The sequence below is a fragment of the Podarcis melisellensis genome (genome assembly GCF_964234715.1).
Source record: "Podarcis melisellensis genome assembly, chromosome: 3".
NCBI lineage: Eukaryota > Metazoa > Chordata > Lepidosauria > Squamata > Lacertidae > Podarcis > Podarcis melisellensis.
In genome coordinates this window covers 72,423,883-72,450,658 of record NC_138530.1, presented here as the reverse complement: position 1 = coordinate 72,450,658, position 26,776 = coordinate 72,423,883, and the positions used below count along the sequence as shown (strand labels likewise).

Here is a 26,776-nt window from a genome sequence, read left to right as displayed (position 1 = left end):
CACCAAAAATTTCTTCCTATCTACCTAAGAGTATCACATCTTTCTTAAGGATGCTGGGACAAGTGCAAGGCAAAACAGTGTGAAGGAAACTCCAGTCTTTTCAGCATTTTGTAAAGATGCTTTACAGGCATACTTTTAAAAATGATTTAGTTGTAAAATAACCCCATATTTCCTGTTAGATTGTTTCCTGTTAGATTAGTGTAAAGTAGAATCCTCCTTTGTAGTCTTCGTTTTCCTTCTTGTAAAATACATCAGTTCATCTACCCATTTTTCTTTGTATTTCTTTCTTTTTGGTTTTATTAAATTCTATTTTTCCTTCCAAGGCCTTTCCATTTCCCCCTTTGCATGGGCTCCAGCTGGAATCCTTGGTGAAGAAACCTTCCTTAGCCAGCAAGAGGGCAGGATTCACGGAGCAAAACTTTTCTTATAGTGCCTTCAACCTTAAGAATTAGACAGCAGCCCTGCCTTGGCAAAATATGCCAGATCCTTTCATCCTCTAGAGCCAACTCTGCATTATCAACTCTTAACTTATGCAGGGCAAGTCTAGTATCACAGCATCATTTCCTCTTGTTTTATGACAATTTCACAGAACTACTTTGCTGGAGCTGCCACAAAGCAGAAATGTAGTGCTAGGAAGTGGCACAACACTGCTTCCAACAGTTGAGGTTTTGCTTCAATCATTCTTTGGGAGCTTGAGACAAAATTTAAGACCCATCCCCCTAAATCCTCCAATCTGTGCAGATAATCTGGCATGAGGGAGATCTTCACATGGAGCATGCTGCTGTTCACAAGAGTCAATATATTTGTTTGTCTTTTTAAGAATATATTCTAATAAAGCTTTCTTATACTATTTTCTGACTTAGGACTTGCTTGAATAAGGCATACATTTCAGTATATTCAGTGGCCATCTCCATATAAATTATGCAACAGAGTCCAATCATATATTACTTGAAACTTAGTCATATACTGCAGTCACCAAGACTTCATTTCAAGTAATATGATCAGAATATAATTTGTGAAATACAAAACATACTGTGATGATTATTTTAAAAAATCAATTTCCTAGTATAAAATTTAAGAGACATTACTCCAAAGTAAGGAGTTTAGCTTAGTTTCATCTTTTTATAATGGGTTCCTGCAAGTGATTATTTATACAACTGTTTGCATACTTCTCTATAATAAAACAGTGTTTTCACTGTAAAGACAAGCCATTGCAACATTAGAAAATACCCCTGTTTATTTATTATTAAGAAATACAAAGTGGCACTTATTTCCACTTATTCCCCATGCTTTCAGCTTCAATTTTTTAACGAGAAAACAGAAGTCTTACAGCAGCCTTATAAAGTTTCTCATGTCACAGCTGAAGTTAAATGACAGCAGTGGAGAAAACACGGGTGATGCAAAATATAGCCTGTCCAATTCCTCTTATCACATGATGGATCTTTCTTCCTGTTTGGCTTGCAGCAGCAAAAGTTTTTGGTCATGTCACCCTCATCAAGCCTGACACAACTTGAAGTTGACTTTGTTGCTCCAATCAAAGGCTGATCCTCATGCATACCAGTTGACACTTCAATCTGCAGGCTGTGGGATAACACTGATGTGAAGAAAATTATCAGGATAACTCATATGTTCACTTAGCCATTGTACTGGCGTTTCCAACATCGGTTCTATGCCATGAATCACCACTTGGTTCTTCTTTTCACCATCTAATTTTGAAACAGACAGATCACTTATCAGACACTCACAGGCAAACACATGGTTGAAGCAAAGTACATTTGGTTTCATTACATAGTGAAATTCTGCAGAATCCGTGATTTGTAGTTTTGATAATCATCTTAATACTTCATATTTAACTGAATGATCCCTCATGATAAATGAAAAGTTAATTCTAAAAAAATGAAATATCCTCCTATATGAATCATAAAATGATTCATGCACCATTGTCTTTTTTTTGCAACAGTTATGATTTTAATAAGGCTATCAAATAGATTTACTGTTTTCCCCACCATGTAAATTGAATGAAATCATGTCATATGAGCAAGCTTCTGCTCTCTCACCAGGACTTTTCTTCTCCTCACCTTGCTGCCTTCACTCTCCACCTCCAAAATCTGCTGGGGGTGGGGGCTACACAGCAGGGGGGAAAGGAAGCCCCACTGTGCAAACAAGAGTCTCTCCATTCATGCACAGGAACCATTGGATACAACCTACTGCATGTATTCAACTAAGTGTTACTCAAAGTACATATAGTGAAATGAATGTTTACTTAGGTTTGAGTGGAACTACAAAGTAAGTGCACAATAATCACAATTAAATAATAATAATTCACAAGGCACAGTGGGAGGGGATTATTTTAAACATTTCTATATAGGCCTTCATTTTAAAAGATTCCAGGTAGATAATAAAATAATTAAAACCTAATACAATGCACTTCTTGGTAGCTGCTCCCAAACTCCCTCCTTAGAGAAGTTTGAACTGGCTCCCTCCTTGTTGTCCTTCTGCTGGCAGCTGAATGCCTTCTTATTCCAGCACTTTTGGGAACTGACTGATTTTAATGAAAGGGCTGGTGCCATGCTCTTTTTATTGTAGTACTCTGTATATTTTTAATAATTTTAAATATGTATATATAGTTTTAATTTTATGACTGTTTAATTGTTCTTAAATGATGCAACTCCTATGTTTTTAGCTGTTTCTATTTAATTGGTAGGCCACCTTGAGTCCCTGACAGGGAAAAAGGTGGGGTATAAACCAACCAACAAACAAACTTATAATAATACAGAACAAATAACAAATAAAAGAATTAAAAATTACAAAGTACACTGTGAGATAATTAGAAGAATGAGCAATTATTCAAATTAAAATACGTTGGTAAATAAAAATGTCTTAACCTAGCGCTGAAAAGACACTGGGTATACCGCTTTAGTGAGGGCTTTCAAAAGTTGGGGCACCACCACCGAGCAAGCCCTGTTCTTTACATTACATACCTCCACTAGCAAAAGCAATTAGAATAGGCCTGAGTGGAACATCTTAAGACAGAAACAAAGGTGGAAATCCTAGTGGGGAGAGTCCACTAGTTGGAATGGTTGGATGTGTGTAAGTATAGGGTACAATCCAACTGGCTCCTTTGTGATCATGGAAGGGCCTTGGATCCAGTAGAGCCACCCACTAACAGAAAGGAGTGTTGCTGTTCCCCCTCCTAGCCGCTGTCCCCCCAAAATTATGAAAACATGAATAGCTCTAACAGCACACTTTTTACTTCTATGTATCAGTAAAAATCCAGCTAATTGAATCCAAGCTGTGAAGAACCACATGCCTGGGGTTTGCACTGCATACATCATGCTGAAGGATTTCTGCCTCAGACACTGTGGTAATAGTCGGTGGGGTCAGGTCAAAGAGGGTTAAACTGAGTCAGGATATAGCCAGCCAAAAGGAATCCATCAAACACTGACTTTAAAAGGGCAATTAATCTTAGGCAGAAAATGCTTCCTGGGGAATGAGATCTCAATCTTAAGAGCACACTACATGATGTAGCAGTAAAAAAGTACATATACAAGCTTAGAGAGCTTTTATCCCATGATCACAAACAGAAGGGGAGTGCTGTTTGTAAGAAAAATACAAAGCTTAATACTTTAAACTTCTTCCGGGCTTCTATCTGTGAGAAATGAATAAAATCATAGCGCCTACAATGTATGCCTGGCTTACTTAAATATTTAATGAATTTAGGCAGAATAAAATGATTTAAGTTGTGAGCCCAAGGCACAGGGAATATTCTGATAGAGAGAAATAGTGGCAATATGTACACAGTAACATTGCTACAGAATACATTTCAGACTGAAATGATGGCATCATACCCATGCAGTGTCCTATTCTGACAATATGAAGAGTGGGTAGGTGGAAATGAAGCCAACATCACCATCTAGAAGTGCTTCACACTGTATGACACTCTGCAGATATCTATTATCTGATCCAAGAAATTGCCCAACTGGTAAATGATAGGTCCAAAGAGAGAGTATTACTGAGGTCTGCCACTGTCACTAGTAGTGGGCAGATTTATCAGAGTAAGTATATTCTTGAAAAATAGGTTTTCTGATGCACCTTTCTTTAAAACCAGACACTAGATATACTTAGCATGCAAATCTTAGACTGCATCATTTTAGTAACCACTGATAGTGCTAACCTATTGTCCTAATTTTCAAAATGTTCAAACTTAATTCTAAATTAACCCAAATCTATAACAATTAAGGGTTGCCCAGCCAAGATACTCAGTACTGCCCAACATGCCTAGGATTAAGTTCAAGCAACCCTACTCTTTTTCTCACACGTGGTGCACTATTGCAGATTCAAAAATGCATGGTTTGCTACATCTACATTTTGTAGAATATTTTCAGTATAATTGTCTTTCAATTAACTTTTGTATCTCAGTTATATTTCAAGACTGAGACAACTTTAACTCTGCTAGTAAAGTATGTTTAAAAAGGACTGTAATTGATTTTACTACACAGCAATCCAGCTGATCAAATAGCAGCTGATCAAAAATCATTTTCCCTGGAGCCTACAAAGTACAAGCGTTATCATATTTTCAGTTAATACCTTCAGGATTAATTGCAGCAGGACAAACTTCTTTTAGGAGATCTCCCAGTGTATGAAACTGTCCATCTACAGCGACAGGACGAAACAACTTCTGTATAAAAGGTCGCTCAGTTGTGGTCTAGCAGTAACAGTAAAAAAGTAACAAATAAGCATCTATATGTAACTATCTTACGTCAGTATAATGGATAAAATAGGCTCACTGTGAAATACTGCAAACAAATTGGCTCTGCAGGTTACAAGAATCTCTAAAACTCAATTTATATGACTTTCTTTGATACTTTATACACAGGAATTTTACTGACAGTAGTAGTAGTTGACATTTTAATGCTGATATATGTTGGACTGGGCAATAGGAAAGAAAGATGAAGGTGGTGATCAGAGGAAAGGTGTCATCTACTCTTAAGTTTACTCTAGTTTGCAAAGAGTAACTGCTGTATATAAGTCTATGGAATGGTTCTCAAGCAATGCTAAACCTTGCTTTAACATTAAAAGGATGAGCATAGGGTAACCTCAGGCTTGCACTCTGGCCCCACCAGCAAAGCTGTAAGTAGACTGGAAGCCTCCATTTCCAACTAATCACAGTTCAGCATTATGTCCAAACCCTAAACTATGGTTAGTATCAACTACAGTTTTGTAGAAACAAGCCAGCTTCTTAAACTACAGTTTGCTGGGTTTGATAACACAGCTACTGGGAATTAATCAGGAACAGAAGTTAAAGGTTCTAACCTTCTCTTTGTAGTGATCCCAGAGGAGGGAGCAATCATAAGGCCCACCTGTGGCTCATTCTCATAAGACATTTCTATGGTTTAGCATTACATCTGGGTGAGCCATGTACCACATCAAACTTCATGTGTGAGGTGGGGCAATAAATTCATTGTGAATTGAATTTTACCTACTTTGTACTTATGTCTCAGCTAGAATTAAAAACTGGGAGAGATGTAGTAGTTAAACACGGCAGAGTGATCTTAAACTAATATGCATAATTATAAAATATAGGTCACTCGCAACTTGAACAGGTGTTACATTAAGGGGATGGTGTGTATATGCAAAAAAGGTGTAGTCAATCCATCCCCTTGGAACAGCTCCCATGTGAGCAATCTTACCTTCCAGAGCTGATGCGCCAAATTGGTCTCACCTCCCAAACAAGCAAACCACATTTAAGCGCTCGGCCTTGCTTACTGTGCTCTGGGACGAAATTTTGCAGGATGGTATCTGTGGTCTCCTGAGAGCCTCCCAGAGCCTGGTAAGCCATAGCTGTCAACTTTTCCCTTTTCTTGCGAGGAATCCTATTCGGAATAAGGGAATTTCTCTTTAAAAAGGGGAAACGTTGACAGCTATGCTGGTAAGCAAGGCAGGGCACTTAAAATCTCTTTCTGTTGAACTCTATGCTTTCTGTGCATTTAACCTGTGTGATTTCAACTGTAGCTTTGTTCACAGGTATCTTCGACTAAATATCACCAAGTCTTCTTGGTAAGGACATTGGCTTACATACATTGTTTAAAATCCAGTTAAGCCAGCAGTTTATACAGGATGTAATCATAACATAAAAAACACAACCCACAAATTATAATTCAAGAAAGCCAACAGACTTACTAGTCTTTACATCTACATAAAAGAATGGGTTCTCTAATTGTATTTAAACCACTGCAAATTACTTTACATGTTGAACCCACACTGTAACCATATTATGATTTCCATATGTCAACAGCTTAACAGTATAAGAACTGTAGTCCTTCTTTGGATATATCAGCATGCAACCCCCCCCCCAAAAAAAGACTCTAAAGAATAAATTTAACAGAAGTATTTCATAATTTAACCAAAAAATAATAATCCCAAAAAGTTTATTTTAAATTAAAAGAGAAATTAATTTTTTTGTTATGTTAATAAATGTTCTACCCATTCATACCGTGAATTCCTGCAGTCAGTACCTGCTTCGCATGCTTAAGTTCATGACATCAAATAGAGGTGTGTATATATGTGTGTGGGTGTCTTTCTTCTCTCTCGCACGCTGAAGGGCATCAAGCCCACTGTCACAGTGGTGAGGATGAGATTGATATACCCCGACAACTCATTGTGGAGATGATAGAGGGCAGCAAGAAGGAAGGTACTTCCATCTTCTCACACCAATCATGCCACCACTGTAGCAATGTCAGCACTATGGTGAAAATGACTGAGGCGATGAAGTGGAACCATGACATCCCACACCAAATGTGTTGCCTCATCATCTCTCCAACTCCAAAAAGAGCCTATCAAAGTTGATTGGGAGGGGGTAAGGGTGTTTTGCTTTGTTTTGTTTAAATTATTCAAACATTTTCCACAGTTGCAATGACTGCTAGAGGCTGGCTGCTCAACTGAGATGTTATAAGCAGTTTTGTCAATATACGTTTCTGTAAGACATTACTCCATAATCTTTATTGCTACAATTTGAAATACAAGACACAATCACTTGCCACAGAGGCCCATTACTACAACTAATCCCAAATAACAAAACCTTCACAGCTTAATGCAACCCCTGCCCCTCAAAAAAGAACACTACTCCCAGAAATCCAGGTAAAGAATATTTACATACACATGGGCTCATACCAAGTCATATCTGAAAACACATATATATTGTAACTATACTGTGTCTTTCACCTCCCCTAATCCCTTTTCTACTGTATCCAGCACTCTGAGTGCTCACTGTCCAGCTGAGGCATTTAGAAGATTCCTGGAGGTAGAATATAGCCAGTGATAGACTTTTATCATCTATAAATTTGTCCAAACACCTTTTAACATCACTAAATTGGTGGCTATTGACCCATCTTGTGGCACTGAACCCTTCAGCTTAGCAATGTGCTTATATTTTCAACTATTTCAGCTATAATATTTGCCAACAATTGGAAATAATCAGATTTCATGTCATCTGCAAATACTAAATTGCATACAACACACACACTTTAAAGTACGATTTGCTGAAAGCTAATAATTATATAGTTCTTAAGGAATTTGAAACAACTATACACGTAGCACACCCATAGCGGAAACCTTTAGTTGTCATGGTCTGTTATTTCCTAAAATGTTATCATTATGTCTACAACAGTATCAAAGTAATGTCAGTGATACTTAACCTAAATAATATGAATGTCTCAAAGACTGTGGTTGAATTAAGGGCAGCCATTAGAATTACACACACATCTGGAATGAAGTTAGGACTTATTTATTTTTATACAGTAATGTTTATTACAATTTTGTCTAGACAATATAATGCTGAAAAGATTTTGGTCACAAATAGTTTAGGGACAATTTTCCTAATCATATGTGGGCAACAACCCATGTCTTCCTCATATCCTTTCATTTGGCAGGATATGCTGTAAGGAGTAAATGTAACTTTCTGATCTCCTACATGATTAAGAGCAGCATTATTTCAAGAATTGTGGATAAATTATGGCAAATGTTTAGACTGAGTATCCCACACAGTCTGCTTACGAATCTCCTACCCACCTTCTTCAAGATGCCACCCAAAAAACCTTAATTTTACTTGCAGTTTGTTCAAATTTCTTGTATTCCTTCAATAACTAACACAAATTACAATGGTTGCAGTGTTTATAGAAAACTGCAACTGCCTTGGCATGGCATAGCAAAGCTTATGCAGGCAGCTAAAATGAGGTGTATGAACATAGTTCTGGCTTTTCTTCCTTCTTGAATGGAAAAGTATTAATCAGCATAGGAAAAATTAAGTTGGTTAAAGTACAATTACATTAGGCAGCTACAGCCATTAGCTTCTTTGGTATCATATGCTGGTAGAACCAATGACAGCAGAGTGATCACACAGACAAAACTTGGAAAACTTAGAACAGACATGGTAAAGTAGGGACCCAGGGTACTTAACGACTGTAAATGGAATCCAACTTTTAAAACTGTGGTTGCTGGAGACCATGGTCTGGGTTGTAAGACAAGTTAACATAAGGAAGCCCATAGAAGGAAAGTTTCCTGTCCCCTCCTCCTCCTGTGATCACTTGCCGCCACTCTGAAAAAAAAGTCTCTTCAGAGGATCAGGAGTCCTATTAAACTTAATAGTGCTGCAGAAGCTGGATTAATTTGGGAACAGAGGGGAGGTCAATATTAGATTGTTATTGGTATTAAGCTTATTACATTGCATTCCCCAAACAAACACTATTCCTGCTAGTGTTCTATAACTTTCCGAAACAGGAGGAAAGAAACACAATAAAATTACCTAATTTGAACTAAATCCTGAAGTTGTTATAACAACACTTCTCACCACTGTGGCAAAGGGTAAGGGAAGATTGCTGATTGCAAGAAAGCAACAGGTATAACACAGGGCTATGTATGCCCAGAGTCTTGTGTGACTGAGATGTGGAACAAGGCACATAAAAGCCAGATGTCTACTCAGACAGATCAGGCAGGCTAGCTGCACAAGAGAAGAGTGCTGACATGATACCTCATCAGGTGAGGCAATGGTGATAGCAGGATGCAACAGCTGTAACATCTAACTGGGGCAATGGAGTAGCCACTTTACACCTGCCTTCCCCTCCAATGGGAATGGGCTACCTCTGACCAGGTATAACCCGGGTTTAAGCTAGGGTACCAGGGTCAAATCACAACTGGCATCTATGTCAGTCTGCCTGAACAGTTCAAAGGTAGGGGTTAGAGTTACCCACACCTTCAAATGGTCTGAACAGAAAAGCATGCATGGCAGATCCTTAAACAAAAGTTATGCCCTGTTTAATACCATTTATTCATGTTTGCCTCTTCCTTCTTCCCACAGCAAAAGGTCTCAACAAATATAAGAACTGGTCAGCTTTTCCAAAATAGAAAAGACTATGCAACATGTATGTGAAAAATGATTTTTTAAAAACTTATCCTTTACCTGATATATTCTAAATGGGATGTAGCGAAATCCACTATCTTCTGGAGGGTACTCCATGAGTTTTCGGTTTATAGCCCAAAATTGATCAAATTTGTCTGGGAAAAAATGAAAACAATATACTTATGCGATGTTTTTATAGAATAGGGCATAAGAAAATTTCTATTTATTTTGTACTGTTGCAAGTTGCCTACAGAAAAGAAATAAAATGGAAGTATCCAAACACTAGGGTTGCCATTCTCCCCAAAGTGATTTAAAAAAAAAAATCCCCCTACTTGTCATATGTCTGTGTTTTCCTGGACATTTTGCGGCTTCAACAAAAATTGCCATTTCTCTTGAGCGATTCCTGGACGTGTTTTTACACTTGTGCATTTTTCTTATATGCTTCTTCATTTACAAGCTGAACTGAGCCCTGAGGGATAGCTCAATCAGTAGAGCATGAGACTCTTAATCTCAGGGTTGTGGGTTCAAGTCCCACGTTGGGTGAAAGATTTCAGAATTGCAGGGACTTGGACTAGATGACCCCTGTGCTCCCTTTCCAACTCTATAAACCTGTGATTCTGTGATTCTAATGTTACATGCTACCTCAATCTCAAGCGGTACAAGGTCCAGGGACATATACAGGGCTTGTGTTTCCTTTGGAAATGAGGCACACTGGAGACTGTGGGGCCTTTAGGATAAACAAATTATTTACACATATATACAACCTGAGCCTACAATGGAGGGGCTTCAAGAGGGTCCTGCTTCTGCCATGGCCACAGTCCTGGATTCAAACTGTCAGCCCACATGGTGCTCTGACATCCCACCCCACCCCATTTGAACAGTAGCATTTGGCACTGTATTGAATGATACTTGCAGAAGCTTTATTGAATCAAACTATTAAATCAACTATAAGTTAAACCCAAAGTTGTTATGGGCAGGACGACAAATGCATGTTTCATAGAAAAAGCAACTTGCAGATGTATCATTAACTATGAGGCAGTTATCACAACTGCTACTCTCTTTTCTTTTTGTGGTCATGAATTTTGTTTCAGAAAGAGGTTTAAAATCATCCCATCAATAATGAAAGCCATAATGAAAGCAATACTGAAAGATACAGCATGTATTTTAAAAAGTTCTCTTGGTTTCATAAGTTTTTCTTATTTCTCTTTTACTAAGGCCTGAAATATAAAATTAGTATTTGAAAGCTTTCAAAACATTATCTGTTGGGTTCCACAGGTGCAGTTTCCAATGACACACAGTGAAACCTGTACAACCAACATTTCTAAGCAACCTCTTATATTGGAACAACCACAGTGTTGTCCCAAACAAGCCAAAATAATCTTAAGATTTGAAGTAGAAGTGTAAGTGAAGAGAATCTTTGATAAACTGATTAAAGAACAGAAACAAAACTTTAAAAGTTCCGATTTCTATTTTTCTGCCTTTAAATGCTTTGAATACTTTCCATGATAAAGCCCAATCCTATGTGATTTTTTTAGTCTTCTGCAAAGCTATTATTATGTACTCCAAAAACCCTTCCTCAAGACTGCCTGCATGGGTTCCTAATCAACAGGATCAAATGAGGGACGTTAACTTCTCACATCTAGATTGCCATATGTGGCTACTGCTGTGATGGAAAGTTTACAATTTTCTTTTACCACCCTCTATGAAACAGATCACACATCTGAACACTTGAACAAAAAGAAACTGTGTCAACATCCAATAACAAGAAGAAGGTTAGATAGTATTTAAATAACATACAGCACTAATACAGTGGTACCTCGGGTTAAGAACTTAATTCGTTCTGGAAGTCTGTTCTTAACCTGAAACTGTTCTTAACCTGAAGCACCACTTTAGATAATGGGGCCTCCCGCTGCCGCCGTGCCACCACTGTGTGATTTCTGTTCTCATCCTTAAGCAAAGTTCTTAACCCGAGGTACTATTTCTGGGTTAGAGGAGTCTGTAACCTGAAGCATCTGTAACCTGAAGCGTCTATAACCCGAGGTACCACTGTACTTAAAACAAAAGGGCTAGAAAATATCATTTAGTCATACAACCATCAACTAAACTCTAAGCAGATCCAAAAGGTAAAGCTTCTTAGTTGTATAACACTAGCTATATCCACACCTCATTTTTTAAACACTTGACATTTTAAGTATCAGTTATGATTCACATTCAGCTAAAATTATCTTAAGATAAGCATTTATCATTAGCCACTCAAAAAAGAAAAATGACAAGCTATCATTTAAAAAATCATTGAACTCAGTGTGCTAAAATAAATACTGCACTTGCACACAGTGACAAAGCATGGTTTACTGCTACATGCATGAGCTGGAATGAGTTTCAGAAAACCTTTGGGCTCTCATGCTACATCCTCCTCTCCTCTTTTCCCATGCAATTGGGAAAAGGACCTTTCCTCTTTAGTTGCACTTTTACAGATTCACGCTTGGCATACAACTCCGTCTGCTTTAGAACAAGCCAAATTCAAACCATGACTTATTCAAGTGGCCTGTTTTAACTAATCAGTTTGTGATAAAAGAATGATCCCTGGCTTCTAACAAATCAAGATTCTGTGAAAATGAAACTAAATGTTAAGAGAAATATTTCTCCATGCCACATTATTTCAACTCAAGCATACAACAATAAATCATAGTGAGTTGTATGCAAGCTGAGCCAAAGACTTAATTGCTTCACTTCAAAATTGTTTCTTACCATTCTGTAATCCCATCCAAAGTTGCTTATGATCCTTTTTTTGCATCTCATTGATAACTTGACTCTTATGTTTCAAGGCATCTGCTTCTTTAATACAAGCCATGAAGTGGGCTTCAATTGCATCCTTTGAGGGACAGTGTAAAAGATCTTTTTCTGGAAAGTTCTAAAAGAAGTACAAAATTATGATCATCCAAAGGCGAGCAGTTTATCAACTCAACTTTTATTTTAGAGCAACAACCAAGACAAACCATGGTGAATAATTCCCAAGGGTTCCCAAGAGAACTTTAACTGTGCAACTAAAGCTGCTTTAAACTAGGAAATGTATGATGCTCCAACTCCTAATACAGTGGTACCTCAGGTTAAGTACTTAATTCGTTCCGGAGGTCCGTTCTTAACCTGAAACTGTTCTTAACCTGAAGCACCACTTTAGCTAATGGGGCCTCCCGCTGCCGCTGCACCGCCAGAGCGTGATTTCTGTTCTCATCCTGAAGCAAAGTTCTTAACCTGAAGCTCTATTTCTGGGTTAGCGGAGTCTGTAACCTGAAGCGTATGTAACCCAAGGTACCACTGTACACGTGTCTAATGGTGAATGGGAAAGCTCATTTTCAGACAATACTAATAAGTGTGAGGAGGTAACCCGAGGTACCACTGTATAGTTAAAGGAAAGCAATAGCTTTACTAGATTTCTCTTCTCCATTCTGCACCCTGTGTAATAACATCAAGCAGATGTCAATATAGTTCTCCTTTCACCTTCCTCAGACAAGGCAGGCAGACATAGACTAGCTTTTGAATTAGTAGAATAGAATTATTTTGGTTTTAGCCTTTAGTAGAAATTCTCCACATAGCTCAGAAACTGTACTCCGAGACCTACCTGGTATCTTATACAGAAGGCATTTATAAAGAAATAAAAGTCAAGTGTTCTGATACATATAGGTCCCGTCCCCCCAGCCAGAAAGCCAAAGTGAGCTACTGTGGATCATGGCTCTGGCTTGCTTGTTCTATGCAGACACAATGGTCAGCATGTGACAGGCTGCTTGAAAGGCTTCCAGATTAGAACCCATTCTGCATTTCAGTGAAGCTAAACTAAATTCATGGGGTTGGATCCAGAGTTCCAGCAGCTGTGCCATTCCAGAATGCTGTTGGAGGTAATGCTGGGTGTAGGGTGAGATGTAGGGGGAAGTGGCAAAAGCCTTCCTGTAGTGGGGGCCTCTACCAGATTGCAGTCCCTAACCACAAATGGAAAGAGGCCTTTTGTATATGGAAGAGCAGGTATGGATACAAGCCAAAATGTGAAAGAAAATAGGGACAAAGTGGTAGGCAATTCTTGACAGGCAAACTTGTATACATTTATATACCACCTTTTTGCCATAAAAACGGTCCTCAAGGTGGTTTACAACAATTTGATCTTTACATTTAGAACTGTATAGCTGTGGCTCCCAATTGGTGGTCCATGGACGCCAGGGGGACCAGATAACCCACCTAGGGAGTCTGTGGCACCATTCACATAACAAAAATGACCAGAGAGATATCAAAATTTTCAAAAGTAGGGGGTCCATGGCTTGGCTTTTGAAAAACAGGGCCCCCACAGTACTTAGCTAATGGGGAACCACTGCTGTAGAGCATTAAACCAAGTCAACATAAAACAAACCCTCAAACAGGCAGGATTAAAATACAGTAAAAATTGGCAGAGTAAGAATGCAATCACCTAAAAGACAAATGTCAGCGACAGAAAGCAGGTGCAAAACCAGCAATCCTCACTTGCTGTCTGCTAGTGCTTTCCCTTTCCCCTTCACTCAAGCATATAAGAAATTATGATTACATGAGCTGCCTCTGCTTTTGAAATGTTGAACAATTCAAAAGATGCACCATAAACATACCTTAAAATGTACTGTTATGTTCCATGGGAGGGCTGTATTTGAAGCATGAAGGTCAAAAAGCAAACCAATAGGATAATGCCTAGTAACAGAAGAAAACATTAAAACCAAATAAATGACCATTTCATACTTGAAAATTTGCATTAAAAAATATTGTTTCTATAAAAAATTAAAAAGCAAGCATTTCCCCCAAACCTTCAGAAGAAGCCTGTTAAATACAAAAGCCATTTCTCAGCAAACCTCTTTACATTCATCACAGAACTTTGTTGAAGCCATTGTGCATGACAATAGCAATAGTACTATAGCAAAGTTTAAGAAAAATACATGCTGGTTACGTGTTATATAATTTTATAGTCTGTCTATCTGACAAAAAGCACTCTTAAGTGAATAGAGCATTACCTGAAAATTTGATGCAGAATAAAAAATATGCTGTGAATCAGTCCTACATACAGTCGTGCTGCAAAAGATAGTGTGGCATAACTTTCTTTGGAGCGGGTGTTTGCCAACCCAACACATATGAAGGCCTTCACTGGATAGCTCAGCAGTTCAAGACTCTGAGACGGCATTTTATTTTTTTTAAGGTAAGTCTTTAAGCCCTTCTGGGAATAACACCTTGGCAAAATGTACATGCACCCTTCTAAACAATTTCCGTGAAATGAGCCAGCCTGGCTGCTCCCACCTGTAAAGTGTTTTCAGCAAACTAGTGAAGTCAAGAGCTGTGACTGAAAAGTGAGTTTTTTTGGTCACTAGGTAGTAGGAATCCCTGCAGTCCTAAAGAGCTGCTGTTTTCCCTATCCTTTTAGTGCAGTTTACCTGCTTCTGTCTCAATCTCTGTAGCTTGCCCTTCCTATCCTTCTAACAACCAGGATGCATTTTTTCCTATGGTGGGGTCTTCTGAAATCAGATAGCTATTTTCTGCAAATACTATGACACAATAAATGTGTGTGTGTGTGTGTGTGTGTGTTAAAGATTCCCCTCCCCCCCCCAAAAAAAGCAAATGTGAAGGCTTTGCAAAGAGGCTTAGCCGTATCTCCTGCTAAAGACCAAACACATATACAAGTCTACTTAGAAGACTGTATGAATTTAACAGGGTTACTCCTACAGCTGGGTACAGGATGACAACCTAGGCTTTGGGTTAGGAGTAGCATTGAAAGTTCTTGTATCTTTAACAGCTGTATGACAGGCAAAAATTCAACAGGTCCAGTCTTTTCTAGTATGGAAATGCAATTAGGGGAAGATGTGAAGGATCCACCCGTTTCCTGCTCTGCTTGTTTCTTTTGCTGACTGAGCAATTTGGAACAGGCAAATACTTGAGTGACTTTTTTAAAAAAATGTTGGCTGGGGAATAATAGCAAGAATTGCCTGTTACTTGTTTTGCTGCCTACCAGTCATTGTGGAATAGGCAACTGCTGGAAGAACTTTTTGAAAATGGGACAAAGGGAGAAGAAACATGGTAATCCTCCTGTTGCTGCTATGCTTCCTGCCGGCATGTGGAGCAGGCAGCTGCTTAAAAGAGGCTTCAGCTGAATATAGGTGTAGCATCTAGCAACTGTTCAGACCTTTAGAAAAACAACACTTGGAGGCTACCCCCACAATACACCATCATTAAATAGGTCACAGAAAAACTTTAAAGAATTTTTTCTTAAGGAGTCAATAACTCCTTGTTATACTATGTCAAAAACTCTTAGTTAATGAACCTTCATCTTTAGGAATGATTCTAACCTGTATGGTCCAAGCAGTGGCATATGTAGGGTGAGTGGAAATTAATCCCCAGGCACAAACTTATAAGAAGTTTACCTGGTACAAAACTCAGAAACCAGGAAGGAAAAATGTTCATAAATAAGACAATAAACATGAAACTTCTTACACATCTGGTTCTAGCCAGGTGAGCACTAAGATCCTTGTCCTAAATTCATTCCATCTTTCATAATAATAAAAAAGTCATCAGGCATATCTTGCCTCACCAAGAACAAAGAAGGGAAACATCAGCCTATAACTTCTTAAGTATTCTAGCACTGCAAAAGAAGTTGTGCTTGTATCTCTGGCATGCAAAGAACTCTACATCATCTAAATACCATTTCAGATCCTCTTAATAGACAAATACCTGTTTTAACTGGAATGAAAGACCAACCAGCCTTGAGCATGAACCACTCCCTATTGGCTAGCTGACGTGGGAATGACACAGGAACAAAGCAATCAGAGTTAATTATGACATCATGCTTACAGGAAACACAAATTAAATACTTTGGAATCACTGAATGATCACCCCTGCTTTCCTAACACAATCTGTTGGAATAACAGACATTTAAATTTACTAACAGCATCTATTCAGCAAGATAAAAGGGGGATGTGTGAGATAAGAGAGGATTTGAAGGTGTCCACATGACTCCATTTCACAAAGGGAATTATATATGCAAGTGTGTGCACATGGATGCTCCTCCACCTCAGAAATAACCAGTTCTCCGTTGAGGTTTTAGACAAATGCAGCTAGTTTCCATCACAATAAGGATCACACCCTTTGCCAGTGAAAAGAAATCTCGCTGGACAGGGGTGCAAGAAAAATCAGTGGAAGCAACAGCCATGGCAGCCTCTAATGTAGCTCCATCTAGGCTATGTCATAACAACTCTCCCGTAGCAGAGAACTGTCTATATACCACAGTGGGGCCTGTGACTAAGTAGCAGTTATGGCTGCACCACTGGCTGAGCCATCTTGCAAGTCCCCTTATGCTACTTGGCTTGTGTGAGCATTTCTTCCATTTCTGTAGCAATGCCAATGTATATATTTTATAGAAATGGTTTCCACTGTAGTGAGCAGCTAGATTAACATATTTTACTACTCAATAAAACTTCAGGACTTTCGAAGCAGGAGCATCAAGCTCTCTCAGCTATTATAATCAGGTAAATGGAATATATTTATATTTCACTATTAAATTGCCACCAGATACAGATGAGTGCTGTAATGCTGAATCAGCTATGAATAGATAGGAAAACAGAGTAATACTACTCCAGCCATGGTGGAAACAAACACACCATTAGCTTTTCAGCATCATTTAGTCAGAAATCACTGCACAAAATCTGCTCTGCTGATTTTTGGTAAAACACAAGCAGTACTGATTTGGTTGTTTCTGTCTTATTGGACTCAGTCTTCCATGAGCCAATGTAAGAGAAAAATAGATCAGCAGTAGGCTGATAAAAACCACTACCTAGAGTTCTTCTCATTTGTGCTCTTCATTTCCTTACTCCTAATCTTCTGAAAATATTGCTACCACTCAAATCCCAGCAAATCCCCTTACAAGTTTTCAATTATGCAGGTGGTAATGCTGGATTTATAAATACAGATTTATAGAAGACAAATAGACATACATTTTTAGCAAAAGCTAGAATCCTCTACATACACAAATTAATAATCCCTCTAATTTTAAGGCCTTGTTGAAACAGGTCTCTTTCTAAATTAGTCAGTCTTCAGATCAACAACTTTCACCACACCTTCACCTGAGCCTAGAACAATCCATACAGTACATTCACTTTCTGAACACTACTGTGCACTACATGGTAAAATGTAAGCACCACCGTATCAACACATATCTACATGCATTTTGCTTTCAGATAGAACACATTACAAAATCCACTATTTATAGCCAGGTCCCTGTGATTCAGCTGTTTCTATACTGACCTGCTTAAGGATTTTTAGGCTACAGTATCAACACTCAAAGAACTGAACACCCAAAGAAATGAATACACAGATCAGGTCTAGACCAGCATCCAGGAATCTTCTACTATAGGACAGATGTAGAAGAGAAACTGACAAACCACTTGTCACCACTTCCAGCTCCTAGTTGAAATCACTCCAATGTATCAAATGTATTGCTCATGCTGGGCAATAGTGCTTTCTTCTCAAAGCCTTGAATGGTAGGCCACTACTTTCTTACAGACAGCCCCTACCCTAAACAGCTCTTCATAAGGAACTCCAGGAAACCCTAACAGACCATACTCTGTAACAAACCCAGATACTGAATCTCTTCCCATATCCACTCAAACAACAGTATTTCAGGACCTAATAATATCAGCCACAACACCAAGGTGTCATTCACCCATTCATCTTCCAATATATGTGCTATCTTCCAGCATCCTGACATCAGCAAAGAGATTAACCAGAAACTAGTAGAACATTTCAGTTTAGCAGAATGCCGTTATTGACCTTAAGGTGCCAACCTTTAACAAAGGAACTTTAAAGAAAACTCAAGTGTGAAACTGCTGAATTACAACTTATCAAGAAATTCAATTCTTAGCAGAGATAATGGCTTTCTCCTACGACAGTGATACCTTGGTTTACGAACTTAATATGTTCCGGAAGTCCATTCTTAAACCAAAGCATTCTTAAACCAAGGTGTGCTTTCCCATAGCAGCGGGGGACTCAATTTACAAATGGAACACACTCAACAGGAAACGAAACATGTTCTGCTTCCAAGACAAAGTTCACAAACCAAAACACCTACTTCCAGGTTTGCAGCGTTCTTAATCCAAGTTAATAGCAAGGTGGTGTGCTATCACTGATTATTGTTGTGAAAGTTTTACCATTCTCATTCTGCATACATTTATGCAGTAAGACTGTACTGTCTGAACCTGACCTATTTCTCAGGTTACTTCTGCTGCATCACATTAACATGGCCATTCTTCTGAAAAGGCCCCCTTGCAGATGATTTATTTTTCCTTAATATATTCAGAAACTGGTCAGATAAAAATCCCAACACATGTCTAAACTCATGTTCTGACAGTTTGGTAGCTCTTGTCAAATTTCAAGGCTGTTGCTGACAGAAACTGAAAGTAGTAAGTAGTTTCAAAGTGGGGACAGGGGCTCTCTGAAAGTATGAACCACATACTATTTGAAATGCTTTCTATAGTAACAGTCTTTTTTCACCTCTTCAATCATCTAACTTTTATTCTGCTTACAAGTATCTCAGCAAATGTTACAACATAAGTCTGAGCAGCCCATGATGAGTAAATGCCCCCTGCAAAGAAAGGGTAAATAGTTGTACAAAATTATAAGACAATATAATATTTATATGATAGTGGTGAGAAAATTTCACACTCACTTACAACTTTGCAATAATATAACTCTGTCAGTAAGCATGTATTTTGTCAGATGTTTCATAGAGATTGTAGAGGATTTTTGAGACTATTACAAGAGTACGAACTTCATATAATCTTTCCAAACACTGTCAGGCTCCACACATAGGCCATAAATAGAACCATGATTCTCCCACTCAAGCCAGTTACAAGGGGTTAAAGTAAATGTCTAAAGTGGTGGCTGACAGTTAACTGCAACAAAATGCAGGTTAGAATTTGATTCCAAAGCTTGGTGTAAATATTAATTTTACTGCATAAGTTCCCTTTAATGACTGCAGGCTAGCAAAACAGTTCATAGTTTTTACTTGTTTTATTATCTATGAACGGAAGGACAGGACAAGCCAAGATATGTGTGAAGCTGCAATATGCAGTTACTTAGCACCATCTGCTGGTTAGGTAAGCATTATGCAGTAACTTTTAAGTAAACTGCTGAGGCCACTAGATACAGAAATTTGTAATACCCAAGATTACTACTAGTTGCTCTTTCATCACAGTGTTAAAAAAAAAAAATCTGTTAGAGACCTCTTTTCAGAGCCTGGGAAGCAGCATGTCACTTTGGCTGAAATCCTGTATCTAATTATCTATAAGCCACACTGAATTCAATAGGAATTACATTGAGTGGGCATGCATACATTAGAGGATCTCACTGTACATATTTTCAAATTCCAGAAAAGTAACAGCATTAATCAAAGTTAGCAAAACAACCTCCAAGCAAACCATCTTTCAGCTTCTCAAAGAATAACTGATTTTGTACAGCTTAAAGTAAAAATGCCACAATATATGTTAGTCTTTCAAAACATGTTACAAGACCTTTGTGTTTTTTTAAACACTGGGATTTTAATTCCCATGTCTTCGGGATACTGAAATTAACACAATTAACAACATTCCTGGCTTTAAATATTGCAGATAAGCCCTTAAGACCTATAATCACACCATTAATTTTAGAGCTAATGAGAAAGGATATCACTCTCCATTTCATATGTTTTATCTAGGGACTCAGCTAGACTGGTAAAGAAAAAGTGATTTATATGGGAAGAAATGGAGGCAGTGAGAGATTTTACTTTTTTGGGCTCCATGATCACTACAGATGGTGACAGCAGTCACGAGAGTAAAAGACGCCTGCTCCTTGGGAGAAAGGCGATGGCAAACTTAGACAGCATCTTAAAAAGCAGAGACATCACCTTGCCAACAAAGGTCCATATAGTTAAAGCCATGGTTTTTCCAGTAGTGATGTATGGAAGTGAGAGCTGGACCATCAAGAAGGCTGATCGCCGAAGAATTAATGCTTTTGAATTATGGTGCTGTAGGAGACTCTTGAGAGTCCCATGGACTGCAAGAAGATCAAATCTATCCATTCTTAAGGAAATCAGCCCTGAGTGCTCACTGGAAGGACAGATCGTGAAGTTGAGGCTCCAATACTTTGGCGACCTCATGAGAAGAGAAGACTCCCTGGAAAAGACCCTGATGTTGGGAAAGATGGAGGGCACAAGGAGAAGGGGACGACAGAGGGTGAGGTGGTTGGACAGTGTTCTTGAAGCTACGAACATGAGCCTGACCAAACTGCGGGAGGCAGTGGAAGACAGGAGTGCCTGGCGTGCGCTGATCCATGGGGTCACGAAGAGTCGGACACAACTAAACGACTAAACAACAACAACATGCATTGTATGTGTGATATAACATTGTGCCACCAGATGGTGACATGGAGTCCCATTCTTCCCTACCTTTTTTCCCTGTTTAAATCTACAGTGCTTTAAACTGAAACACTTCTTTGATGTGGGTGATTCATTACCCATAGGAATAAATGGCACAGCCTAGGAACACTGTTGCAAACAAAGCCAAACCTGCTCCTCCTTTCCGCACCCTCTCAGATACTAAATGGCTCTCACTGACCATGTGTTTTATTTTGAAAACTGGGCTTTGGAGAAAATGGTTAAATGGTTTTTATTTTGTACAAGACATATAAAAAAACTATTACAGGATCATTGAGCCATCGGTTTTTAATTTTAGCCTTCAAGCCATATGTAGGTGGCTGAGACATGGGGAAGGAAGGATAAAGATAAATAAGCCATATCATTGTTGTAAGTTTGCAGGCACTTCGTGATATTAAATGTAAAATGGAACACTGAAGAGTGTCTTTTAGCTTTTAAAGAATGTACTTTATGAGCCAGATATGCTAAACTAGAATTTGAGCCAAGAGGAAGAAAAATGTAATAAACTTTCTCTCTGAGGCAAAAGGAAAAGAGGGTGTCAAGCAACCACAAACCCTTCATGAGTTGCTGAGAATAACAGTTTGTTATGGAAGATGTTTAATCTTGATTTCCTCAACCACGGAAGTTCCTAATGCAAAAATAAAAATAGGCATCTCTAATATGCATGTGGTGTGCAGTTGCAGAACATCTGCTCGAGGATTCAAATACTCGAAAATGACACAACTAAAAACACTATCATAATTAATTTTAAAATTTTCCAACTTTTTTAATACAAAAACAAATTTATGTACAAATATTAATTTAAGAACATCAGCTTGAATGCTATGTCATTGCTTTGTAAATACCATGTATGATCAAACTTAAAAGAATTCAAATATCACAGAACTATTGGGGGAAGTTTTGAATTCTAATTATCAAGAGCTATTAACACGCTTGAAGGTTAAGGCTATGTCCATTTTAAAGAGAAACCAATCAATGATTATTTTCAAGTACTGTATTTTAGTTAGCAGAATTCTGATGTTTAAACTTATGGTCATGATTTCAGAAGACATCACTAACTAACATTCATATATTCATAAAAGTAACACAACGAAACTCACTCAAAAGCCTGGGCACATTGGAACCCATTATGTGCACCAACTAAAAATACTAATTAGGGCCAACAAATTATATTGCTTATTTATAACTGATGTCACTGTATGAAGGCCTCAAATGTAATTAAGGTGGGTAACAGATCTCTACTTGAGAAGAATGTAAATTGGGGTGGGATGCAACAAGCTGCTTATGACTATATAAGCATTTGTGTAACTAGGACAGTTTCAAATCTTAGGTATGCAGGAACCCTTGACTTTGCAATTAACATCTCCAGCAACACTTAACTTAACCCTAATTATTGTATTGTATTATTGAAACCTAATAAGGGCCTATTGAAGATGGACTTGTCTAGAACTAACTTTCTGTTAATAGTGACTATACAGTCGTACCTTGGATCCCGAACGCCTTGTGAGTCTAACGTTTTGGCTCCCGAATGCCGCAAACCCGGAAGTGAGTGTTCCAGTTTCCAAATGTTCTTTGGAACCCGAATGTCCAACACAGCTTACACAACTTCCAATTGACTGCAGGAGCTTCTTGCAGTCAATCAGAAGCCGTGCCTTGGTTTCCGAACATTTTGGAAGTTGAACGAACTTCCAGAACAGATTCTATTTGACTTCTGAGGTACCACTGAACATTGCTTGCAACTATACGTTGTTTGCAACAGTTCTAACAAACAGACTTAAATACATTATCAGTCCTTTCCAGGCTGTGCAGACATATAGCGGACAGATTCTGTTGCCTCTTTAGTATTGTAGACTGCTGTGCATTCTTATGCTGTATGTTCACTGTATACCCTGGGATTTCTGTAAAGTGGGGTGCCATTAGAAAAACCAATAAAGCTATTTTTTAAAATTATATAAAATAAAATTGGGGTGAGGATGGAACACAGCATGCAATTCAACTGTTAATACCAACACTTAAGCCCAATTAAGGCAGGCCCATGAAATGTGAGCTCCAAAGGTGGCATGGAGCTTTTAATCCTCATAGTTCACTCCTGAGTTCAGCAGTGAGCGAATTATGTCTGCACAAGGCCATAGCAGCTCTACACCTGTAAACTGCAAGTTGATTTAATGGAAAGGAGAACCCTAGTTCTCAAGCTTATGCAATTCTCCGAGACCATGTTTCATGTTGGACACATCTGAAACTAAGAGATCACCATCATTTTTGTACTTGCAGAGACAGAATGGCTCACAATTGGAACTCTGTGCATGCACTGAGAAAGCAAGGGGGAAAGCACTTTAATCCTAATTGTGCAAAACAGAAGGTTATTTGGTATATTGACGTCACTGAGGAATTAATATCTTTTTTTAAAAGGTTGCCCACAATCTTAGATTTTGATAGGGCAACTCCAATTTGCTTAGGCTTCCCAAGAACAATATGCAGTCAGGAAATATAGATGCTAATACTCTAAAATACTCAAAAAGTTAAATAACTCACCATTTTAGTGGTGTGCCTTCATATTCGAACCATATTTCTACAATATCTTCTTGTCTCATAACCTTCTGAAAATGTTTTTTCACTTTGTCCGTTACCAGTGTCAGGTAACTTATTCTGGGTAAAAGCAGCTGAAAGGAAAGGTACACAGCACACCTTTATGAAAAGAATCACATGTAAAAGTTACATTAAAAATATTACTTGCTTTTCAGTCACATGAGTAGTACTTATAACATAAATAGTATTGGGCTGTTGATATGCAAGTTATGTTCTACCAAGTTCAAAGGGACTTTTATTCAAGTAGGTGTGCTAAGGGCTGCAGTTTGAAAAGTGGTCAAGCTATATTCCGCAAAACACAGCTTCTTCACAAGTTTCATTTAAATAAGGCTTCAGAGAGAATATCGGGTATCATAGAGAAATGATCTTTTAGCATAAGAAACATATTCCTCTTATGGACAAATGGGGCTGTGCCCAAACAGGAGAAAACTACTTGCAGTGACAATCAACCCTCAAGAAAATTAAAGCACACTGTGCTTAAAGAGTGAAGTTTCTTCTAAACAGGATGCTTAGGACTTTGTTTTCCTGCTGAGTATCTGGAAGTCTTAGGGGAAATATTTCATCCTTGTTTTTTCAGGCTGCTGCTATTTCTTGGGAACAGAAGTTGAATCAATCTAATGTAGCAGCAGCAGATTATGGCATAGCAGCATCTAGTCTAGAATTGGAGAGCCAGTGTGGTGTAGTGGTTAAGAGCGGTGGACTCGTAATCTGGTGAACCGGGTTCGATTCCCCGCTCCTCCACATGCAGCTGCTGGGTGACCTTGGGCTAGTCACACTTCTCTAAAGTCTCTCAGCCCCACTCACCTCACAGAGTGTTTGTTGTGGGGGAGGAAGGGAAAGGAGAATGTTAGCCGCTTTGAGACTCCTTTGGGTAGTGATAAAGCGGGATATCAAATCCAAACTCAACTCAAACTCAATTCCTCAAACACATGGAAAAGCAATATTTTTTTAATGGGCAGTAAGGCTGTAAATTTCAAATGTTAAGATTTCCAAAACATTCAAATAATTTTACAAAGTTAGTAACAGCATGGAAATTCATCCAGTCACAAAGAATTTTCTGTAATGGAAAAGCTGAAAGAAGTTCCCTTAACAGTTCTTTGTTTAACAAGCATTATCTCCTCTTTCTTTCTATCATTTTTTCCAGCATCAAGAAGGTCTACATAATGGGGGAAGTATTAGTATACCATTTATTCAAGGAGATGATGAAACACAGTATGTTCCTCAAGTATAGTCGAATACTAAACATCAAAATATGATGGTTCTACATGTGTTTATAATACTTACATAGTAAGGTTCAGCTTCCCTTTCGGTAATCTCATCCTGATATAGGGTAAAACAAGTTGGTATTCGCCCAAACCAAACATCTCTAAGTACATCTTTGTCATCTGTCATTCTTCCAAGAAGTACAGAAGCACATGTAGGCTAAATTATTCCCCCAGAAAAACTACAAAATATAAAAATAGACAGCTTTTAGATGCACATGAATCATATTATCCCTTTAGTGTACTTCCACAACACATGATAACAAAGGCATTTCTTCTTTTAATCTACAGAGAAATGGCTGGCTGAAGAAAGCTAGACAAAATTTTGTACCCCAGTACATTAAACACCCGTCCCCAAATACAAAAATGCTTAATAAATGTGAGGGTTTTTTTCTCCTAGGTTCTTTTGCTGTTGTTCAGAAGTAGGAGCTGTGAGGGACTTGATCCAGATTAGGATCATAGTGCACAGGCAGGGATGGGTTTTGACCCTCCACATCACTTTGCTGCTGAAAATTCTGCCCTTCAATGCTGATATTTGTCCTCAAAGGTACTACAGCAAATGGCACCTTTGGGGAGAAACAGCAGTTTCAGAAAGGCAATTAAGGTGGGAGAGCCAATTGGGGGACAGAAACAATTTGCCTCCCTACAAATTCTATTTCTAAACAACAACCAATATAACAAGAGTAGGAGAAACAATCACACAGCAAACATATTTTTTATTTAGGGACTGTCTACTTGTAGTATTTCTTTAAATCTATGTCCATTCTGATAAATTACATCCTCCTTAGGCTGCAAATCTATACTCACTTACTTGGGAATAAGCTCCACTGAACTCTGTGGGACTTCTTCCTGAAGATGATTCTTATGAACTATTAGTTTTGCTTTTAAAATCATCGTAGGTTCCCCCCCCCCCTTGAATCACTGGCACAGGCCCTAGTGAATATGTATTAACAATGAGAGGTGTTTTGAAAGTTATTCCTATAGGTGTAATACAATCAAGTCAGTTTACAATGGAGAGTGGCTTGCAAGTTACATCAATAAACTTTCATTTACTGATAGTGAAGCGTACTCATGAGCCTTTGGTAACAGACTTTGTCAAAAGCTTTTTGGAAGTTCAGGTATATGGAATTTACTATATAACCCTTATCTATATGGTTACTAATATTATTGATATCAAAGTTTGCAAAGAACTTCCCTTTGAAGAAGCCATAATGTTTCAACCTTGCTCTGTGTTTAAGCACATTAGTTTTAATATCTCTACCAATTTACCTAAGACACATCTCTAATGCCATAATTCAATTCCTAGAAATTGGTGAGACATGTCTATTCTCCAAAACTCTGGCAAACAGGTGGATTTTAATGAAACATATATTCACTGCAATTTCACATCTTAAGTGAATGCCATCTCTCAGTGACTTGCTAACTTAATTGTAGTTTAGCTCTAAAACAGGTTTTCTCAACCTTGGCCCTCCAGATATTTTGAGACTACAATTCCCAGCATCCTAGACCACTGGTCTTGCTAGCTAGGGATCATGGGAGTTGTAGGCCAAAAACATCTGGAGAGCCAAGATTGAGGAAGGCTGCTCTAAAACATTATCCTTTGTGACATCTGTTTGATTGCTGTAATGTATTGTATGTGGGACTGTCTTTTAACTACTCACAAACCAGTTAGTAGCCTAGCAGCTGTATTTTGAATCAACTAGGGCCAGTTGCTGAGAAGAAACCTCTCTGATAGCGAGTAGCAAACAGGGAGAATGTCTTCTTAGTGGTGACATCCGGTTCACATAATTACTTTCCAAGGCTTACCTGACAAATACACTGCTGTCCTTTTGGCACCAGGCAGAAACTTTTTTTTTATCCCGCTGTTTTTAGATTTGCAGTATTTTAACAGTTGCTTTTATCACCATTTGATTATTTTATATTTTAGTATTATGCATGGGAAACACAGAAGAGCAGAATACAAACTTTTTAATAAACAAAACTGACGGCTTCTTACAGATATCCTTCCCCAAAACAATGCCTCAGATACAGCCAATTCAACATCCTCTGCAGTGGGGACAGATAAAATAGTGGCTT

At 38.3% G+C, this 26,776-nt stretch overlaps 1 protein-coding gene across 1 annotated transcript; it reads right to left on the bottom strand.

Annotated features, from left to right (window-relative positions):
- Positions 1-1,215: 1,215 nt before the first annotated feature.
- On the bottom strand, positions 1,216-24,905 carry ATG5 (autophagy related 5). Its single transcript, XM_081904675.1, has 7 exons — positions 24,723-24,905; positions 23,385-23,512; positions 14,020-14,098; positions 12,143-12,305; positions 9,455-9,549; positions 4,588-4,705; positions 1,216-1,706 (listed from the first exon to the last, which is right to left on the bottom strand). The coding sequence occupies exons 1-7, from the start codon at positions 24,828-24,830 to the stop codon at positions 1,570-1,572; spliced, it is 828 nt and encodes a 275-aa protein (XP_081760801.1). The 5' UTR covers positions 24,831-24,905; the 3' UTR covers positions 1,216-1,569.
- Positions 24,906-26,776: the final 1,871 nt, after the last annotated feature.